Source organism: Diadema antillarum, unplaced genomic scaffold (assembly GCF_040938485.1).
Source record: "Diadema antillarum isolate AM-2024a unplaced genomic scaffold, OU_Dant_1.0 seq00001876_RagTag, whole genome shotgun sequence".
In the NCBI taxonomy this organism is placed as follows: domain Eukaryota; kingdom Metazoa; phylum Echinodermata; class Echinoidea; order Diadematoida; family Diadematidae; genus Diadema; species Diadema antillarum.
In genome coordinates this window covers 101,720-123,057 of record NW_027272544.1, presented here as the reverse complement: position 1 = coordinate 123,057, position 21,338 = coordinate 101,720, and the positions used below count along the sequence as shown (strand labels likewise).

Here is a 21,338-nt window from a genome sequence, read left to right as displayed (position 1 = left end):
GTCCACTTTCGACAATATCATATTTTATAGACTATTGCTATTTTTTGGTTTTCTATAGATCTATAAATGTTTTTGTAACAGTATGACAATATTATGATCTTGAGTTCTATATTTCTTTTTTCTCGTTTTTTTTTCTTAATGTTTTCTGTCATTGGATTATGATTGCCTATAGATTTAAAAAAAAAAAAATCATTAGATATGAATTGCAGGGAAAAAAGTAAATCCTAATTCCGAGACGCTCATACATAATTTTCATTTTGTTTGTTTGTTTGTTTGTTTTTTAGACCAGAATACAGCGACAATGACATACGCCCTGCTTCACAATGTTTCTGCTGCAAAACCGGTGATTCTCCTCGCCGTAAGTATCACTATGTAACAAAGTGTTTTTAGTTAACAAGTATGTACTTATTTTCCTGTGAATATCATAGATACACAGCTGCAATGCTTTATCAGACGAGTGTAAGAGAAATGAAAAAAAAATGTATCACTTTCGATTATGTCAACCTTTTCTTTTCTTTTCTTTGTGATGATGGAAATAAATAAACTATTGAATTGAACTGAATTGAATGCTCAGCTGTATGGCATACGCTAGCATACACAGTCACGACTATTACTATTATTATTATAATTTGTTTTGTTTTGTTAATTTTCAGTTAGTCATTGTAACTCACTGTCAAACGCTGAATGGCCCATCATCAGTCACACTTGAAGCTGGAACTAATACAGAACTGAGATGTTCAGTGATTGGACAGACTACACAAACACCTGTTTTCTCATGGGTAGATGTCTCAGTGGACCCTGTTGTCATCGTGTTCAGTGGAGGGAACAAATTAGTTCCTTCAACATTGACAAAGTATAATGACTTCAGTGTATCAGATGATGCCACCTCGTCGACATTGACAATCACCGATACACAGATAGAAGAGGAGGGGAGTTATGTTTGCCAGGCACCTCAAGCGACATATAGTGTACCAGCAGCAGAAGTCAATGTAGAGGGTAAGATGCTTCTTGATAGAATTCAATCCGCAAGAAAGGATGAGTATCCGTAGGTATTTAAGGTTATCATTTACAATACTTGATATTTCTTATAATAATTTTATTGTTTATTATAAGTTATGTTTGTGCTGCATATCATGTGAAACGAAACATCCCCCTCCGACGAAAATATATATATCTGTATATATATATATATGCACACAAACACACACACACACACACACAAGCACACATATGCAGACATTGGCTCCTACATTAGCAATCAAAGAGGAGATGGAGAAACAAGATGGAGCAACAAGATGGATATATATATATATAATATATACATATAAACACAGACAAATTATAATTTTTTCGAAGCCCATTACAATGCTGAATCACTTTTCAATAATTATAAATTCGTACCCTCTCCATCTTCTTGGTCCATCCTTCTTTCTCTTTCTCTGACTTTTTTCTGTATCCTTTGCAGTGCTTGCTACTACGTGGACATTCCATGTTTGGCTTCCGTGCACAAAGCCACATTTCAATTTTGGTGCCGTCGTTGTCAAACCTTGTTGGCTTTGTGGCTGCTTGCCCAAACCCTGTCAATACACTGCCCCGCCTCTTTAAGGCTTGATTTCTTCCTGATGTTTTCTTTGTCTTCTCATATTCATTGACATTCTTTCCTATTTTTGAAGATGAATGAAACTGTTTACAGGACAAACTGTCATTTTTCTTACAATATACTAGGATTCCATACTATATCCAGATATAAGTTGTGATGGGCAGGGCTGCTCCGTGGCGGTAGAACGTCGGGTAGTAGAAGGCCTACTACATGAATTTTTCAACAAGTAAACTACACTGCAAAAACATCGGTGTTAGATTTAACACCATGGGTGTTAAATCTAACACCGATCAAACTTCAATAGAGGACCACACCCACAGGTGTAGAAAATGTATTGTGACGGTGTTAAAAAGTGTTCGCCTGGCACTTCGTGGTGTTAATTTGACACTGTGGCTGGTGATATTTTTGACACTGCGCTAGAGTTAATTCAATAATGACACCGCATGGTGTTGATTTGATATTGGTGGTGTTAATTTCAATGGTACAACACCCGTCCAGCTTCAATACGGGACCACACCAACTGGTGTTACTGTGGTGTAAATGTATTTACAGATTTTTTCAAAAATCAAGTACTTTATCGAAAATTCTTTATCGTCTTGTTGAAGTTCAAAATGAACAAGAAGTGCAGTAACTAAGAAACTATTCAAAAAACAATTTTAAATTTTGAAATGACACCCGGAGGTGTTAATCTAACATCATGAATGAGCACCGGAAATTTAACACCAGCTCGGTGTTTCATATTTAACACCGGACTTTTTGCAGTGTATACCATTAAGATCTCAAGACAGGGATCCAGAATTTGAGGTTTTGAGATCAAGCTCTTATCAAAGTCAATAGGCCTATATATATATATATATATATATATACATACACTGTAAAAACAGCGGTGTTAGATTTAACACCACGGGTGTTAAATCTAACACCGATCAAACTTCAATAAAGGACCACACCCACAGGTGTTAAAAATGCACTGTGATGGTGTTGAAAAGTGTTCACCTGACACTTCGTGGTGTTAATTTGACACTGTACCTGGTGTTATTTTGACACTGTACTGGTGTTAATTCAAAAATGACACCACATGGTGTTGATTTGATATTTGTTGGTGTTAATATCAATGGTTTAACACCCGTCCAGCTTCAATAAGGGACCACACCAGCTGGTGTTACTTTGGTGTAAATTTATTTTCACATTTTTTCAAAAATCTAGTATTTTAATGTAAAATTCTTGATCGTCTTGTTTAAATCAAAAATCAACAAGAAGTGCAGTTACTAAGAAACTCTTCAAAAAACAGTTTAAAAGTTGGAAATGACACCCGTAGGTATTAATTTAACACCATAAATGAGCACCGAAAATTTAACACCAGCTCGGTGTTCACTATTTAACACCGGACTTTTTGCAGTGTATATTTCTAGAATGCAAATCACTCCAGTTTGTAAAATCAGGCTTGATTTATGTATCAAACATATCCACTTGGGTGCAAGTTGAATGCTGAGACATGATTTTCATGGAAGTTTATGGATGGTTGTGACATCCTACATTTCAGTGCTTGTCCTTCGTATGTTTAAGGCAGTTAAGCTAATTTGATAGTGATGCAGCAGTAAACCTCCTAGACGAAATAAGTATAGTTCCACTTGGTCAAAGAGAAATATATTCATAAAGTTTAAATAAAGTTAAATCAACATATTTTATATCGGAAGAGGGCAATCAAGAACACAACACGCAGGTAAACACACACACACACACACACACACACACACACACACACACACACATATATATATACGTAAACACACAGTAAACTCACAGACAAGCACAACATACAAACCTAAGTTAATTTGATTTATCATTTTAGTGATTATGATACAGCTGGCACTATTCCTAGTTCCTCAACAGGAGATCCAGGGTTCGAGCGACACTTTAAGTCCCCCGACAAGTTGTTTGTTCTTCTGTTTATACAGCTATGGTGTAGAGCGAACATGACCAAGAACAAAGCATTAAAGGGGATGGCTAGTAACTGATCAGTGGGAATCAGTGGGAATGCTGGGGGATGATTGTTCCAATCCTTGTAGGATTCATTTAAGAGTACATTATATATTAGAAAGAATTATATACAATAGATTAGAAAATTTCCAGACCAAACACAATATTCTGCATCCTGATCAATATGGATTCAGAGGAAATCATATTCAACTGACTTGGCAGTAGCTCAATTATGATTATGATAGAGTATCAAATGCTTTAGCTGACCAAAAGCATGTTGTAGGTGTTTTCATGGACTTGAGCAAAGCATTTGATACTCTTGACCGTTCCATTTTATTGTCAAAGTTACATTACTACGGTATAAGGGGAACTGCTCTCAAGCTGTTCGCAAGTTATTTATGCCATAGAAAGCGATATACACGTTTTGATTCCTGTAATTCTGAAACAGCGTTGATTGAACGTGGCATACCGCAAGGGTCAATATTAGGGCCATTGTTATTTTTATTGTATATTAATGATTTACCCAATGCTTCGAATAAATTACAATATATGATTTTTGCTGATGATACAAATGTATTTCTCTCTAACTCAGATTTTCGGTGTCTTATTAGATCATTAAATGTTGAATTATCCAAATTGTCTCAGTGGTTTAAAAGTAATGCTTTATCTTTGAATCTACATAAAACGAATTATATTCATTTCAAACATCCGAGGAAAAGTATTGATAGTGATTTTGAATGTCATTTGAAAATAGATGGTATTTCTCTTGAGAAGAAATCATCTACTAAGTTCCTTTCGATTATAATCAATGAAAATCTGAGTTGGAAAGACCATGTGAAATATATTACATCTCCCATTGCTCGAAATGTTGCAATATGCAAACTAAAACATTATTTGCCTCTGGATATCTTAATCATGCTTTATAACACACTGGTTTTACCGTACATTTCTTATTGTAACATGGGCAAATTCGATGTATGCCAATGATACCATAATAAAATTGGAAAAGAAAGCTATTCGTATATGTGCAAATGCTGGTTATTATGATCACACAGATCCTCTTTTTTTTTTCTCTTTTAAGACTTTAAAGGTAAAAGATATTCATATTTTGCAAAAACGCACTTTTCATGTTCCATTTCAATACTAGCTCATTACCGTGTTCATTTGAAAATGTGTTCCATTTAAATGCAGAAGTTCATTCGTATCCAACAAGGCAAGCAACAGACGTGCACTTATGTAACCCCAAAACACTCTTAGCCCATAAATCTGTAAGACACACTGGCCCAGATATTTGGAATGAATTACCCCCTGAATTACGTAACATTAAGTCCATATATTCATTCAAAAAAGCAGTTAAGAACATGTTGATCACACAGTACCTGCACGATCAGTGATGTTCTTTGCAGAAACCCTACCCTATTCATTCTTTATCCCTGGCTTTTACTTTGTTCTTGAGACTCTGCACATACGGGACGCACCTGCCTGTGCCCATTCCGCACTCCTCCCATACGTCTTTGTCTCTGACATCTATTATTCTTGTTATGTCGGGCAAGTTATCCTCTTCTATACGCCCTGATAGGGCGCTGAACTGTGTATACTTCGTAGTTGTTTATACTGCTCTTCTATTCTTAATTCAAGGTAACTTTTATTCGACAATAGCAACACTGTATCATGTCTATGTGTGCGTGAAATGTGAATACATCACTGTAATCTATAATCATGTACACCTGTATGTATTTACTGTGAGTTTGATCCCTGGCAAGCCTGGTATCGGATGGTTTCTATCACCCTCTTTTTCCTGAGTTGAGTTTATTTCTTTTCTTTTCTTTTATTTCACCACGGGTCACTCACTTCAGCCAATGGCTGTTCTTCTGTGAGTCCGTGAAGTAAAAATCATACAATTACAAAATACAGCATTTTATACATGGTATAGGAAACGTTAAAAAAGTAGAACAACAAAAACCAACAAAAACCAACAGAAACAAATAAACAAACACACAAAAACAAATCATACAAAATCATGCATATTACATAAAGAAAATGGGAATTAAGATACTGAAAAAAAAATTGATGCACAATGTTACAGTTCAATACAAACAATTACTACGTACATAATTTATCCACCTTATTTTTAAATACAAAAAAAAGATACACTTTGCTTTACATCATCTGATAAATTATTCCATAGTTTAGCGGGTGTGGAACATCTAATTTCATTATTCCTTTTCTCAGTATATAAGTAGTCTCTTTAAATGGAAATAAATTGCATACAATTTGTGGCATGGCCCTATTTACAATTCTATACATTACATACAATAACTGTTTATCACTTCCTTCAATAAATTTGTTTATCTTTAACTTTAAATTTGTCTGTATCAAACCAAATAATGCTTCACTTGAAAATCTCCAATTTACATTCATAGAAACTCTTAGTGCCCTATTTGATAATTTCTGAATTTTATCAAAGCGTGTTTTCCCCGCGTTTCCCCAAATTATACTACAGTAATCAATCCTACTTTGAATAATAGTTCTATTAAAAAAATCAATGCCATTTGCTCTGTTATATAAGGTCGAATTCTTTTTAACAAATACAAAAGGATTTATAGTTTTTTATGCAATGAATCGATTTGATTTGTCCACTCTAAATATTGATCAATTTGCATACCCAGATACTTACAATTTAAAACACGAGTTATAACGGTGTCCTTTATCTTAATACATGGTGGCTCCACTGAGTTGAGTTTCTTTCTTGACCCAATTAACAGAAATTCACACTTTGTAACATTGAGAGCGAGTTTATTTCTAATCAACCATCTATGTATTCTCGCCAATTCTTCATTTAAAACGTTCGTGCTCTTTCTGTCTCTCCTATTATCCCCCTAATCCGCGAGCATCATGTTGGACCCCCTTCTTTTATTGCATTAACGTATTGTATCATCGGTTGCCAAAGGGTCAAGCTTATAGCTTATTATTGGCGACCGTTCTGTATGGTAATTCAGAACACATGTATTGTAATTTTGTCTTAAATGTATTTGTAATCAAAATTGTTGAAATTGTTGAAATTGTTGAAACTAGCTATAGTGAGTTTCATATTTGTATATCATTATGTTTGATTATGTTGAAAAAAAAAATGTAAATGATGCCATACGGAGAATGAATGAATAAATCAAATCAAAAATTATATATCTATTGTTGTGTGAAAATTATTTGCTTCAGAATGGTCTCGTATTCAAGTAATGTGCAGTTTAATGTTTCCAGGTTAGTGTGCCTGGTCAGTGACGGGGCATTAATCTGCACATTACTTGAATATGAGACCGTTCTGAAGCAAATAATTTTCACACAACAGTAGATATATTATGTACTCTTAAATGAATCCCACAAGGATTGGAACAATCATCCCTCAGCATTCCCACTAATTCCCACTGATCGGTTACTAGCCATCCCCTTTAAGTTAATTATTTGTGAGGATTATTTTTTTAATCTCTTTTCCCTTTTTTCCCCTAAATTATTGTTAATATTCATTTGAAAGCTTCTGACCGAAACCGTACATATTTTTGTTGCGATAATGTTGTTTGTTGATAAAATAAGAACGCATTTCATGTGTAGTTGAAGTTAATTTCGTACGTGGAGCTGTCGACATCCTGTACTGAATATTCAAAATTTACCCATTTTCGCTGAAAAGAAGCAGCATACTTGCGTTGCTGCTGTCTCATGACATGGCTGAAGATGTTATACAGAGAGTGAGAGATGTAGTTTTAGAAAGGGAGAGAAATATAAATGAACGGCAACTGCACGTTCAAATCGATAACCTCTTAATATTATAGACAATGTCTACATTCGTTTGAACGTCACATAAATTACATTTTCTGACATTATCAGTCATGTATATAGGGCCCATGTACATGCGCCCAAACAATGGAGTAGAGATTTTTTTTTTCCAACTGAAAGCGTCGGCAACAATTTCTGTAACAGAAATCTATGACGACTACCCATAACGGTTGAGCTTGTTTGTTTGGTTGGTTGGTTGGTTGGTTTATATGCAGCTGCTAAGTAACTTGTTACACGGGGCAATACCAACGAAAATGTGTTGGGAGGAGGCATTCTCAGTATTCAACAAAATGATCCTTTTCACACAATCTTTAATAAAATTCTCGAAATTTATACTAAGATTTGACTTTAAATTTTTATCTTACACCACAACAGATCATGGCATTAGTAGTTTAGTTGAATTAAAATAAATAGGCAGTTTTAAATTGTGCAGCAATTTGATGAGATAAGATTGAATAAATTTGTTTTCTTTGAAAACTACAAAGGATGTTATCGGTCACTATGATTGTTTCCCTTCTTTTTTGTGTTTCTTAGTGAGATCAACTTTGTCAATGGTGTTAAATTCAACTCTCGTCGCTGGTAACACTTACGAGGCAGTGTGCAGAGCCGAGGGAGGCCGACCAGCTGTAGACTTTGAATGGTATCTAAAAAACGTACAACAGATAGTTGACCGGCCAGCAAGTAATCCTAATGCTGGTAACCCAGATCTGACTGATACAACGAGTACGTTAACCTTCACTCCAACAAAGGAAAATGATGGCCAGTCTCTACGATGTGAGACCACTGGACATCAGGTGGCCAGTCTAAACCAGCAACAAAGCAGATCTCTCAATGTTCATTGTAAGTTAGCAACTAATAAAACTTCCTATAATTAAAACTTATTGTTTGCTTTTCTACTGGATGTACAATACGCTCAAAATGAGTTACAGTGTATAATATGTAAAATATTCAGTTGAAACTCAAATTGAAAAATTTCTCCACATGCTTATAATTCTGTTCATTAAAATGTTTCAATAAAAATTACACTTTGTAAGACTGCAAGGGTGATTTTTTTACCCTCTTTATTTGGAGCAATGCTTATTTTATATCCACTTGTGATTATTAAGATTTAAACATTATTTTTGTTCCACGAAAATTGATTGTTTCTTTATTATCGATGCCCAAATCCTAGAACACGATAGTGCCCTTCTGGTTCTCAACTGATGAAATAATGTCAATGTTGCTTCTATACAGTGGAGTAGAAGTCATTGAAAATAATTTTGCCATTGCCTTTCAGACCCACCTGATGATGGTGTCATGACAGTTGATTTCAGTGAGGATACCTCTACCTTGATGCTCACTGTGATCTGCACCATCCCATCAGCTGATGAACCAAACCCATTTGTTGATACGTACTACATTTATGAAAACGTCACTGACAACCAATCTCCAGTCGCAACAGCTGAAACCTTCACCAGGGCAATGCCCGATTTCGACACGGAATATCTCTGTGTTGGTGGGAACTATCTTGGAAATAGCACAGCTATACAAACATTTGTTCCCTCGAGTAAGTACGATGCAGCCATTATTACAACTGAAAACGCCATCACACACATTGGCAAGATATATTCAGAGAAAAATTTGAAAAAAAAAACACACACAAAGCGTAAAGTTTAATGAGTAAGATAGCTTAAAAAGATGAAGCATTAATGGAAATTACGTAGGACATGAAAATATTTACAGACATAATCTAAGCAAACAGAAGTAATACGAGTAGCATTGGCATCTTTCTGTAGTATTCTTAGAGACAATCTGTATAGGGATTATCTGTTGCATTCTTTCCGGTATCAAAGTCAGACTGAAATATGCAACTTCTAAGTGTACGTAAATTAATATATATATATATATATATATATATCTATATATATATATATATATGGGTCAGAATTTTGAACGATGTACAATTGAGCCAAAACAAGGTAAAATTTAAAAAGTAGGAAACTCTCCAAATTATTCATCTTACCTGAAAGAGTATAACTCAAGCTTTAATATGAACCCAATTATACTAGGATTTGCCCAGAGGAACAAGTTTTTATTCACCGCTGAAGTTTACCATGTCCAGAGCAGCGAACGTCCGTGAGGAATAGTACAGCACATACACTTGAATACCATTTAACATAGTTTGCAAAGATCTGATTCAGTTCAAAATCCTAACAAAATATTTTAAGGGACATGTGTACGTGCTTGCAGAATATTAACTCTTAATGTGCCAGGCCCAAAACCCCTAACGTGCCAGAGGTTTTTACTTAAGGCCAGAATGTATCGAAACTGGACTGACAATGTAATTTAAAACTGCCATATCTTTCAAACTATCGACTGTTTTGAATTGAGTTCTACACAACAAATATCAAGAAATGATTGTTCTTTCGTGCCATGTAGTCAGTTTTCCGTAATATCTATCTGAACTTGAAATATTGCAGAAATGAATAATATCATCAAAAAATTATTGGAATTTTTTGTGTAGTATGAAAAGAAAGAGTCAGTCGTGGTTTTTCTTCAATAGAACGCTCCCTTGACTCTGTGAGAAAGTTTTAGAGCTACATCTCCCGTTTCAAATGATAGCACAATTGTCTTCTAGAATTGTATGATTCCAAAGATACAAGCGGTTTATTTTGTCTTAGCAATTTCTCTTTCTGCCTCAGTAATTCATTCCCAAATCGGAGTCCTTTAGTCCCAGATCCTGTATTTGAAACTAAAGTAATTGTCCCGGGCCCTGGAAAGTGTCTTTTGTCCACTTGAGAAGGAAGCACCCTCTAATCCTTCTTTTGTCTATGCGGACTACGGGCGGGCGCACTCTATTGAAATCGGCAGGCCTTTGTCAGCGAGGATTTGTGCGCGCGCAATTCCTTGGTAACGGCGGAGATCATCCGAGTACTGATTGAGTACAATACACACTAGCGGTTGCTAGGGGCAGCTTGAAGGATGAACATGACTCCTGATCGAAAGTGAAGATGCTGCCGTGATCTGACCGATAAAAGTGCACACGCCTTCCGGTTTTTATTTGTCTAACGCTGTATCAATCAAGAATGTTGATCCGATCAACCTATTGCCAGCCACTGTCCATCCGATCACAACATTACCAAAATATTATAACAAAGTTAATTCACGGTAGTATACCACTTTTGTGTTTATTGCCAATCCAGAGAAATCAAAGTAAAGTGGGTTTGGCTAGAAAACCAGTTCAATCTCAGCACCACGAGATCAGTCGCTCGGAGCAGCACACCACGTGCTTGTAAGCCCAGCGCTGGTGTTTGAAGCCATGTGCGTGCAACTGAAAAGCTCACCATTCATTTCATGATTCGGTAAAATAGCGCTACGTTGGGAGGAGCCCTCTCATTCTCGAAACGATCATCTCACTTTGAAATAGTAAAGTTCAATAGCGCTGTACTTGTGAACTATGCGGCCAGAGTTGTGAAGTAATTGAATCTTGCAAACGAATGAATTCAGTCAGATTTGAAATTTCCAAAAGCCCGATCAGAACAGCGAAAATAACAACGAATTGAGACAAGACACTAAAACATGACACAGATAAACAGTGAAAGGAAAGGCAGCTTTGCACATATCATGATGAAGGAGCGAACAATGCAATTACATTCAACAAAATCATTACGGTACAAATAACACTTAAAAAGAATCAAAAGCCCCCTGACAGTAGGCCTGATCTGCATAGCAAAATTGGTGACAAGAAGACAAAACTGTAGGTGCCGACAAGTATAAAATCACGTTTTACATTGCTGGTATGCTTTTTCAATGTTTGCTGTCTTTGATTGTCTTTAGTCTCATTCGCCGTGAAACATTTGATTATCTGAATATGACATTATTCAACGGCACATTCCATACTTTCACATGGCGTCAGAAATCTCTATAGCGCCTGCCAATATAGGTTTCATACCGAGCGATTTGTAACCATCAGAATTATTTTGAACGTTCATGGAAATCATAACATCGATCACTCTACTGTTGAAGTTCCTTCATTGGTTTATAATAGCCGATGGATGTTAGTTCCGTACTTGAATTCGTACCTTCATTGCGTTCTGACACAGTTTTCATGAAGCAGCATCATCCGACATTTCTTTCTTTCTTTTTTTGTGTGATCTCCAACACTGTTTTACTCCAAGGACTGAACAGCAGGATCTGAGTTTGAAGTTTTCAAAATCTGCATGCTAACAAATAGTTTGATGTTACTTTGCATCCTCTCTCTCTCTCTCTCCCTCTCTCTCTTATCTAAAGTCCTACGTAATAATAACTTTGATGGATTTGCTTGAGTTTGAACATTTTCCTCTTCACCTGCGACTCGGGGAAAATAACACGTTTCTATAAGAGGTAGGATAAACGATAAGCAAAGCTCAACAAATAACATAAATGCGTAAATATACTTTAATTCTGTGTCTCACTGAGCGATGAATGTTTGGAAACCTATCAAATTATAGGTTTCGAGCTTCCTAAACAGTTGAAATCAAAATCAAACAAGAAAACCCGTTTGCGAATTTGATATTGGCTGTCTACGAATTACTAATCGAATTCTGTTCTACTTTATCGAGACTGTGCTGTAGGGATTGTGTCTGCATCATTGCTTGGCGATAAACGATACAGCTTCGATTTTTGTTATCATGAAATGATAAATAATTATTGATCATTTTGCGTGGTTGAGTAAACAATTTCTATAATACACCAATCGACTGTCGATGGTTCTTTTTTGTTTGTTTTGATTTTGTTTTTGTTTTTGGCCAAAAGAAATAAGATAAATATTCTTGACGTTCGCAACGATTCTGGTCGCTAATTCGAGAGTACGTAGTTAGAGACATTTACTGTTCCAATAGCCAAGGTTATTTACACGCTATTTATAGCCGGAAAGCTACAAGAACCAAAACATCCTCCAAAATACGGCAGGACAATGACAAATTTTACGGATACGGAGATACGCTCAATGCGTGAAAACTAGTTTTCTTCAAAATGTATAGAGAAAAGAAGAAGCACCATAATAAGAGAGAAGGCATGCCGAAAGAGGTACAGTATGAAGACCAATTGAAGAGAAACCCTCAAAGAAAGAAAAAATGCAACCGTGGACGCAAGCACAAAAACAAAAACCAGTACATGGATAACAACATAGTTTGACTGATTTTCACGTGCACATCGTTACATACATATAGAAAATCAGGCTCTATAATGTACTTTCATATCGGTGGAGTAAAACCAATACAGCCAGTTTGCGCTAAAATTACAGTTCCAGTCACTTTCGTAAGTTTGAGAAAAAAAAAATCGGTTTTGGGTCAAAACCAGTGTTGATTAGTATTTGTACTATTTGCATGTCGTCGCTCAAAACAACAGCTCTATTCGCTCTTTGCGAACGCTGCCTACAATTTTTAAACTGAACTAAGCAAAATAATGTTCATCTTTTGCGATCTATATTTTGTCTGAAATTCCGAAACACTAGATTTCTACTTTGAATTTCATTTCGCTTCGAACTAGGAGAAGGTAATCACGCCAAAACAAACTACGAACTACGTGTGGTACCAAGCGGCATAGTTTACAGGTCTACTTTCCGTTCACTGCACACGTGCATAAGACAAGAACAAAAGCGTCTTCTTCTTTTGTATGCTAGCGTGGGGACGATTAGTGAAGTTCACCAAAAGAAAAGGATGAAAGACTTGACCGACGAACGCAAGCTTACCGTCTTTGAGGGACAAAATCAAAGCAGCTTCCCGCCGGACAGCATCCAAGCGGAACAATACAACTGGAACCGCATAGGCAATACACGCAGATTAAATAGCATACACACGCGTGGTTTACCAATGAGACTTTTGATCTATACACATCTCGCAGAGGGTGCGCTCGCTGCGGATTTTCCCGACGCGAAAAAAATACATCTAGCCGAAAAATCACGTATTTACTCAAAATTTTCCAATGTAAGCATACTCATATTTTTGGTGAAAACGATGGCTATGCTAGTCAGCTACCAGTACATATCATTGTCAGTTTCTTGGTGTAACACATTATGGTACCATAAGAACTTAAATAATCAATGTTTTTCGCGCTCTTCTTTGTCGCCGATCGGCGACCATGGCACGTCAGCACTAAGGTCGCCGTTCGGCGACCATGGCACGTTAAGAGTTAAAAACCCTGTCCATACTCTTCACTTTCAACTCTTTTTAGAAAGAATTACGGCACTGCTTTGAAAATTTGCATTTAACATAAACAGAATGCATTTATAAAGCATGCTTAATTTTGAATTGAGATTAACCGAAATAATCAACTAATTTACCAGATTAAAATCTTATTTATTTACCAGATTATGCTGAACAGCATAAACTGATAGTCCCTTCATTGTTGTTGCTCATGTTGTCTACATCCTGCGTTTTGTCCAATTCATAGCACAGCTAGGGCTGTTTGGTAAAGATTAGGCGCTTTATAGTACATCTTGTATACTTCAGAGCTTTTTTTTTCTCAGTTCACACTTTTCTGGAGTGTATGCTTTCTTTCCAATTTTAGGATAGTTTAGAAGAGTCAGTTTGAATTGAGTTATACATCATTTTAAAGCTTAAAGTCTGCTTTTTCAGAATCTATTCTGAAGTAAAAATTCATGTCTGTCGACTTTTTCTTGGTTTTGAAATGCAGGGTCTCATATACATAATTATGAAGAAATAACAAAAAAAAAAAAGATATCAGTTTCAGAGAGCACTACCTCGCCAAAATCGGAAAACGGCTTCCGACGTAGTTTTAAGCAGAGAAAAATAACTAGGAAACAACACAGTTGCCACGCATCGACCGAATTAAGTGTGTATACACTATCCGTGCGAAATTGCACATGAAAGATGTTACTGGGAGGATTATTGTTTGGCAAATTAATACAATTTTAGTGTGATATGTTCCGATTTCTATAGTAGGTTTAGGGATTATAGTTTACGAAAAGACGTGTTCTGACTTTTCCCCGTATTGACAGTGCAACCATACGAACATGACGCGTGGCAGAGTACGTTTCGTGCGGAATTTAATATCTGCGTGTGGCCAAACATTCTTTGGTATACTCGGAACACTTCAAAGATGAATGTATTGCCTTGGGCATCCTTGGACATCCGGGAGGCCAACACGGCAACTTTTTTAGGTCATAAACATACGGCGTCATCCGGGGACTGCCTTGTCTTCCGTGACACCCCGGCTCAGATCCGGGATGATCCGGCATGTCTATGTGACTGGGGCTTTAGTTTTGGTTTCAGAGGAGCACATATCTCAACAGAAAAAAAAAGCAAGCTGTGTGTCATACCTCCATCGCGCCTAAAGGACTAAGTTACACACAGCGACGTTCATATCAGCTGCTGTCAGCTGTGCGCCGCGGTCCTGCGGGAACTTAAGCCAGAGTTACACCCGAATCGAATTCTCCCGAATAGATTTGAACCGATTCTGTCCGAATATGGCCGGAATGGGATGGATTTGGTGGATTCGGATCCTATTCGTCTCTAATTCGGGTAGCTCCCGAATATCTTCTCGAATAGGTCCCGAATCACAGCGGAATCGCCAAGAAATGACCCGAATCAATTTTGGGCATCTCGAATGAACCCGAATGCCAACCCGAATAGTGGCCAGAATAGAGCCGAATATAGCCCGAATGTCCCGATTATACCCGAACAGAGCCGAATGACGACGCGAATGTCGACCAGAATCGGAACAAAATGGCCAAATGCGTCGAATACGAGGCCACCTGCACCTTTATAGCCAATGAAGCTATATTCACGAGGTTATTCGGGTCAATCGGGCCGCTCAATCGACCTATTCGGCTGCTATTCGGCCGTATTCTGGCCTATTCGGCTCACTCGCCTGTATTCTGCTCTGTATTGGGGTAACGATTCGGATGGATTCGGGGAAGTATTAGGGGCATTAGAGGCAGATTCAGCTCTATTCGAGCCGTACCCCCAGGATGATACGAATAGGCCCGAAAATGCCCAGAATGTCCCGAATGCCTCCCCGAATCCAACCGAATTCCATCCGAATACATCCCGAATGTGCCCCGAATTGTTAGGGCCACATTCGGGAGTAGTTTTGAGGGTATTCGGCTGGGTTTGAACCTTTCAAAATGAGCCGAATCCCTCCACGAATGTTTCAGAATTTCTCCCAACTTTTCGCCCATTCGGGGAAGGAGAACAGAATGCTCCCGAATCCACCCGATTACGTGTATTGGGGTGGATTCGCAGCATTCGGCTCCGGCGTAACCGAGGCTTTACGCACAGCTGACAACATCAACACTACGCTCACAGCCAGGTTAACAGCAGCACCTGAATTGAAATGTGTCGTGTTTTTGGAAGGCAGCTAAGAGACTTGTGCAAGAGAAACATTTGTTTTTTTTTCGGATTATCTCATAATGTCGGTAAGCCAAACGTTATTCAGCAATAGATTAGGCCAAGATCTTTCACTAGAGCTGATTCAGTAAGGCTGATATGCTCTTTTCAGGGTTTTAGCTGAAAATTTACTGACCGCCGTGATATGTAGTGGATAATCATACTATAGAATACCAGTGGTGCTCAAGTGATACGAGAGGATTTGTCTCTACTATCCTGGGCTGGCCATGTTTTGTTCAATTCTAACTTAAGATTAGAAACCTAACGACAAATTAATGACAGCTACCATCGGTGTATAGGCCTACATACTCTTGCTTTTTCTCTTTTGAGATACATACTCCTCTGAAACTGGAACTTACGTTCTTGTTGAAGAGTCAGCCTCAACAGGCTCAGCTGCAGTTGAGCATGAAGGTGTTTCCAGGGCGTACCGCAGCACTACAACACTAATAGCAGAACCGGGCTCGGCTAAAAGAGTTCGATGCGTAGAAAGTACTATTGTTGGTGCTTTAATTCGTTGATTGTTGTAACTGAAAAAAAAAGTTTTAACTTAAATCGACAAGAGAAACTCATCTCCTTTTCATGGCCATAGATTGATAAATACATTCATCTTTGAAGTGTTCCGAGCATACCAAAGAATGTTTGGCCACACGCAGCTTGGCAATCCCCATGACACGAATCCGGTCTATCTCGTCGGGTTGCACTGTCAATTGGGAAAAATAAGTAAGCCAGAGCACGTCTGTTTTTTTTTTCTTCCTTGTTCCTAGTTTAACATCAAATAATTTTATGAAACTTGTATTGTGGTCCCTTTCGAAGACTATAATTTCCTAAAAGTACTGTAGAACTCAGAACATATCACACTAAAACTGCTAATGTTTGCCAAAAAATAATCCTCCAAGTAGCATCATTCATGTGCGATTCTCATGGATAGTGTATACACATTTAGCTCGGTCGATGCGGGCCAGCGGTGCTGTTTCCTACTTTTGACGTCCCTCCCTATTTTGTACAATAAATTAGATCGAGAGCCGTTTTCCGATTTTGGCGAGGAATCGCTCTCTGAAACTGTTATTTTTTTTCCGCATAATTACGTATATAATCTTCAAATTCATGAAATATACTTATATACAGTGGAAATCAAATATTTTATACTAGATCTATAGAGAGTTCATTTTTCCAAAGATTAAACCAGTTTGAAATCTCATTTGAACTTGCAATCCCTCTTTAACAATTGTGTTCTACTATCAATAATGGTATTGGAAGCAAAGGATATTCACAAACAGGAAACAAGCAATAAAAGAACTTAAATAATGATGGTTGTAATAGAAAGAAAATCTTTAAAAACATGTTATTGAATAGATTGACAATGATAAAACATGTCACAGAAATTGATAGAGAAAATTACTGTTGCCTTGTAGTCCCACCTGATGCTGGTATCATGACCGTTGGCTTCTGTGACGACACAGCTACAACGATGCTCACTGTGACCTGCACCATCCCGTCAGCTGACCAACCAAACCCATTTGTCACTATGTTCTATATCTACGAAAACGTCACTGACAACCCATCTCCAGTCTCAACAGCTTCAGTTTTCACTAGGGCAACACCCGATTTTGATACGGAGTATCTCTGTGTGAGTGGAAACTATCTTGGAAACACCACAGCTACAAGGAATTTTGTTCCAGGCAGTAAGTACATTGCGGCCATTATTATAACTGAAGCGCAATAGTTTGAGAAAATAAAAACGTATAAAAGATTATGTTGAGTGCATAAAATATAAGAGAAAGATAGGTCTAACATAATGAACAATTATACCGTCAAACATGGAAAACAGTGAAAACGCAATTTTATGGAACAGGTGTAATGCTTGTGTTGCTGATATTTTCGTAGAGTATTTGGACAGACAAAGTAACAAAATTTAGCTACTGAATTTATGTTTTTTTTTCCTAGTAAGTAGGACTGAATTTATTTTTTTTTAAATGTAAGTGTACTTAAGTGTATTTTAAACAAGGAAGTGTGAATATTTAGCGTAAAACTAATATCGTTCATGGAACATTAAACTGTCATTGCTCTATGTATGTGAATGTGTGTGTGTGTTTATCTCCAATCACTTAGCTGGTAAGACAGTCAAACCGACCACAATTGTAGTAACGTCGGTTCCGATGTCTTCGAAATCTCCAACAAGTAGGAATGTGCCAGCTGTTGTCCTTTATCATTTGTCTTCGATTCCATAGTGAACATAAAGTATCCACCCTTTAAAATCATACTCAGAGCTGATATCGGATCTATGATGATACAGCACCTGTTTGTGTGACTGTTCGTTGGCGTTTATGCTTAAAGGTCCTGTTTACCTTTGGGAGTAGTGATTTTTAAAAAGTGTTCAAGATATCACATTTGATGCATACGTGTAAGTCAACTGTATCACAAAACATCCTACCTTTTTTTTTTTTGGCAATATAGCCTAAAATACAAGGAGATATCACTGTTATTCTCATTAAACCATAACTGTAGACGGTTTAGTCTTGAAACATTTTATTATACACGTAACTATTGTTCACATTTTGTAAATTTAACAATACTTAAAATCGATTATACTGGTTCAATTTTTTACCTTTTTCTTACCTTTTTATCCACTTTTGAAGTTGTTTCTCTGTTTGTTTGGAAAGCATGTGTGAACGCGAGGATAATACAACATTCGGTAATAGATCATGAGCTTATTGAGTGTAGGTTTAGATCTCAATGGGTATCGACACTGCATGATGCTGTATCAAATATTGCCTTTGTCATAGACTTCTAAAGCAATCGACACGCATGACTGGCCAACAATATCGCTGTGCAGAAACTTGGACTTTAGAGGGACGGTACAGTATTTGGTGGAGATGAGAATTGGGCTTTTAAAGGGGATGGCTAGTAACTGATCAGTGGAAATCAGTGGGAATGCTGGGGGATGATCTTGTTCCAATTCTTGTGGGATTTATTTAAGAGAACATTATATATCTATTGCCGTGTGAAAATGTTTTGTTTCAGAACGGTCTCATATTCAAGTAATGTGCAGTTTAATAACCCGTCACTGTACAGGCATGCTAACCAGAAAACATTGAATTGCACATTACTTGAATATGAGACCATTCTGCAGCAAATAATTTTCACACCACAATAGATATATAATGTACTCTCAAATGAATCCCACATGGATTGGAACGATGATCCCCCAGCATTCCCACTCATTCCAACTGATAGGTTACTAGCCATCCCCTTTAACTTTTTACGATATACCAAGAAAACACATATTATATGTGACCCTGCACCTCAAAACAAACAAAAAGTCACCAGACATGAAATTTTAGTTAAGACCATATTCTGAAAGAGCAGACTTTAAGCTTTTAAATGATGTATAACTCAAATCAAATGGACTCTCCTGACCTATCTAAATATTGGAAAGAAAGCACAAACTCAGGAAAAGTGTGAACTGAGAAAAGAGGCTCTGAAGTACAGTGTCTATTCAAGCGCTTAATCTTTACCAAACCGTGCCGGCTGTGCGATGAATGGGACAAAAAACAGGAAGTAAACCACCAGAGTAACAACAATGAAGGGAGTATCAGATTAAACTGAAATTAAGCATGCCTCATTAACACATTCTGTCCATAATCAATGCCAACTGTCAAAGCAGTAGCACTATCCTTTCAAAAGTTATTAGAGTTAAAAGTGAAGAGTGTGGACAAGGTTTTTCAGAAATGAAAAAGGGATTCTAAAGGACAACTCTAATCACACTATTCTACCAAAAATGTTCGAGATAAACTGCTAAAAAAACACACTTTCCTGCCCGTTTTATGATACCAAATTTTAGCATAATGTAAAGGAAGACCCGCTCTTTCAGAAAATATAAAAAAGTCAAGTGCGGCTAGGTTGACCGATTTCACTTATTTTCAGTCCTCACGCAACATCAGAGTGTGCGACTTTATGTTCGTTTTGAGGTGCACGGTCACATATAGTACAGAGCATACCATTTTAAAAGGAATTCAAAGTTTATTTGATAAAAATCGGGTTTGGAATTGCTGAAATATCCAAAAACAAAGTAAAACAAAGCGATCGTAATAAAGTGTGGGTCCCACACTTTACTAGAATCGATCTTTTTTGGCTATCTCAGCCATTTCAAAACCAATTTTCATCAAATAAACGTTGAATTCCTCATAGAATTACATGCTCTTTCATACTTCATAAGAGGTTTCTCATTATCTCAAAACAGTCAGAAACCTGAGATTAAGTCTCAACCAAAGCTGTACGATCCCTTTAACAAGCTGAGGTAGTTGTTTTTATCTATACAGTACCGCAAATGTAAACTGAATAAGGAAGCAATTTTATGTTAGATAAGTGTTAACAACAGAAAAGAAAATTGTGCTATACAGATTTTGCTGTGTTCGTTATGTTCTGTTTATGGTGTTGCACGAGACCATCATCATGAACAGCCGTACTTCAGGTTGCTTCTCGACTGAAGCACTTGTTTAGACACGAAAAAAAGCATTAATGAGTGCTGTAAGGCAAATGGATAATCCAGTCGTTTCTGTGTTTCATTTTCAAATAGAACAACTTCTTCACAACTGTACAATCCTGGAATTTGGGAGAGGCGAGGGCAGTGGAGGGTGCTGCGTAAATTCCTGTCCGACGTCTTTCAAATCAAAATCACTGTTTTTATCCGTATAAAATGTGTGCATATTATCTTTTCTTTTCATTTTTGTTTGTCTGTGCAAAATTTATTGTCCCCCTTTAGATGAAAAAAAAAATACTATAAACAGTAGTCAATATCCAAATGGTGTGCATGAAGCAAAGCCACTATATCAGAATGTTAAGCAAATACTATTGCTTATTTTGACTTTATCCCCAACTTTATTATTATACCTTCGGAAAGACAAAATAACAATGAGCTTAAGATTATCCACTGCACTCTCATAAGGCAGGCGAGATCCACAGCGATAAAGTGAAAGCGATAAGATAATTATGTGCTTTTGCTGGCGCGAGACTACCAACTGTAAAAACAACCATAACACTTATGAACTTACGGAAGTTGTCACCATTTTTTCGGAGTGGAAACGTGCATTCAAAAGTACAGCGTTAATGAGAGTTGTAAGACATTATCATCAGTTCCATTAGTTTGTTTGTGGTTGTTGTTGTTTTTTCTCTTCAGTATTTCAATTGAGCGAAGTAGTTGCGATTGTTCTGTCGCTGTAAAGAGGTTAGTCTCTCAATTCATAATGCAAAGAAAAAATGAAAGCACTTAAAAAATAGTGTACGATGAAACATCATTCGTCACTGTTATTCAGTATAATAGCCATTACCTTATGTCTGATGTTTAATTTCTGACACTCACGTAGTCCATAGATAACGAGTCCAACTTATATTTGTGGAAGTGGCCGCGGGGATGTGTATAACCCGTTGAGGACGGGCTGATTTTGCTACATCACACATTTCACATACAATATTATTGCCCGAGTATACTAAGGACTCGTCCTCAACGGTTTAAAGAGGTATAGGACACAATTCGGTACACAGACATTGGTCTTACCCTGTGT

The 21,338-nt window shown here is 37.1% G+C and overlaps 1 protein-coding gene across 1 annotated transcript in view; it reads left to right on the top strand.

Moving 5' to 3' along the window:
* The window catches only part of LOC139712925 (uncharacterized), a gene marked incomplete at its 3' end in the record, with an annotated part of 92,296 nt that overhangs the window by 1,441 nt on the left and 69,517 nt on the right, over nt 1–21,338 (top strand). Inside the window, exons 2-5 of the mRNA XM_071624705.1 lie at nt 285–358; nt 654–996; nt 7,943–8,248; nt 8,685–8,954. Of these exons, the coding sequence (XP_071480806.1) occupies nt 302–358; nt 654–996; nt 7,943–8,248; nt 8,685–8,954 (976 nt within the window). The remainder of the gene's footprint in view (nt 1–284; nt 359–653; nt 997–7,942; nt 8,249–8,684; nt 8,955–21,338) is intronic.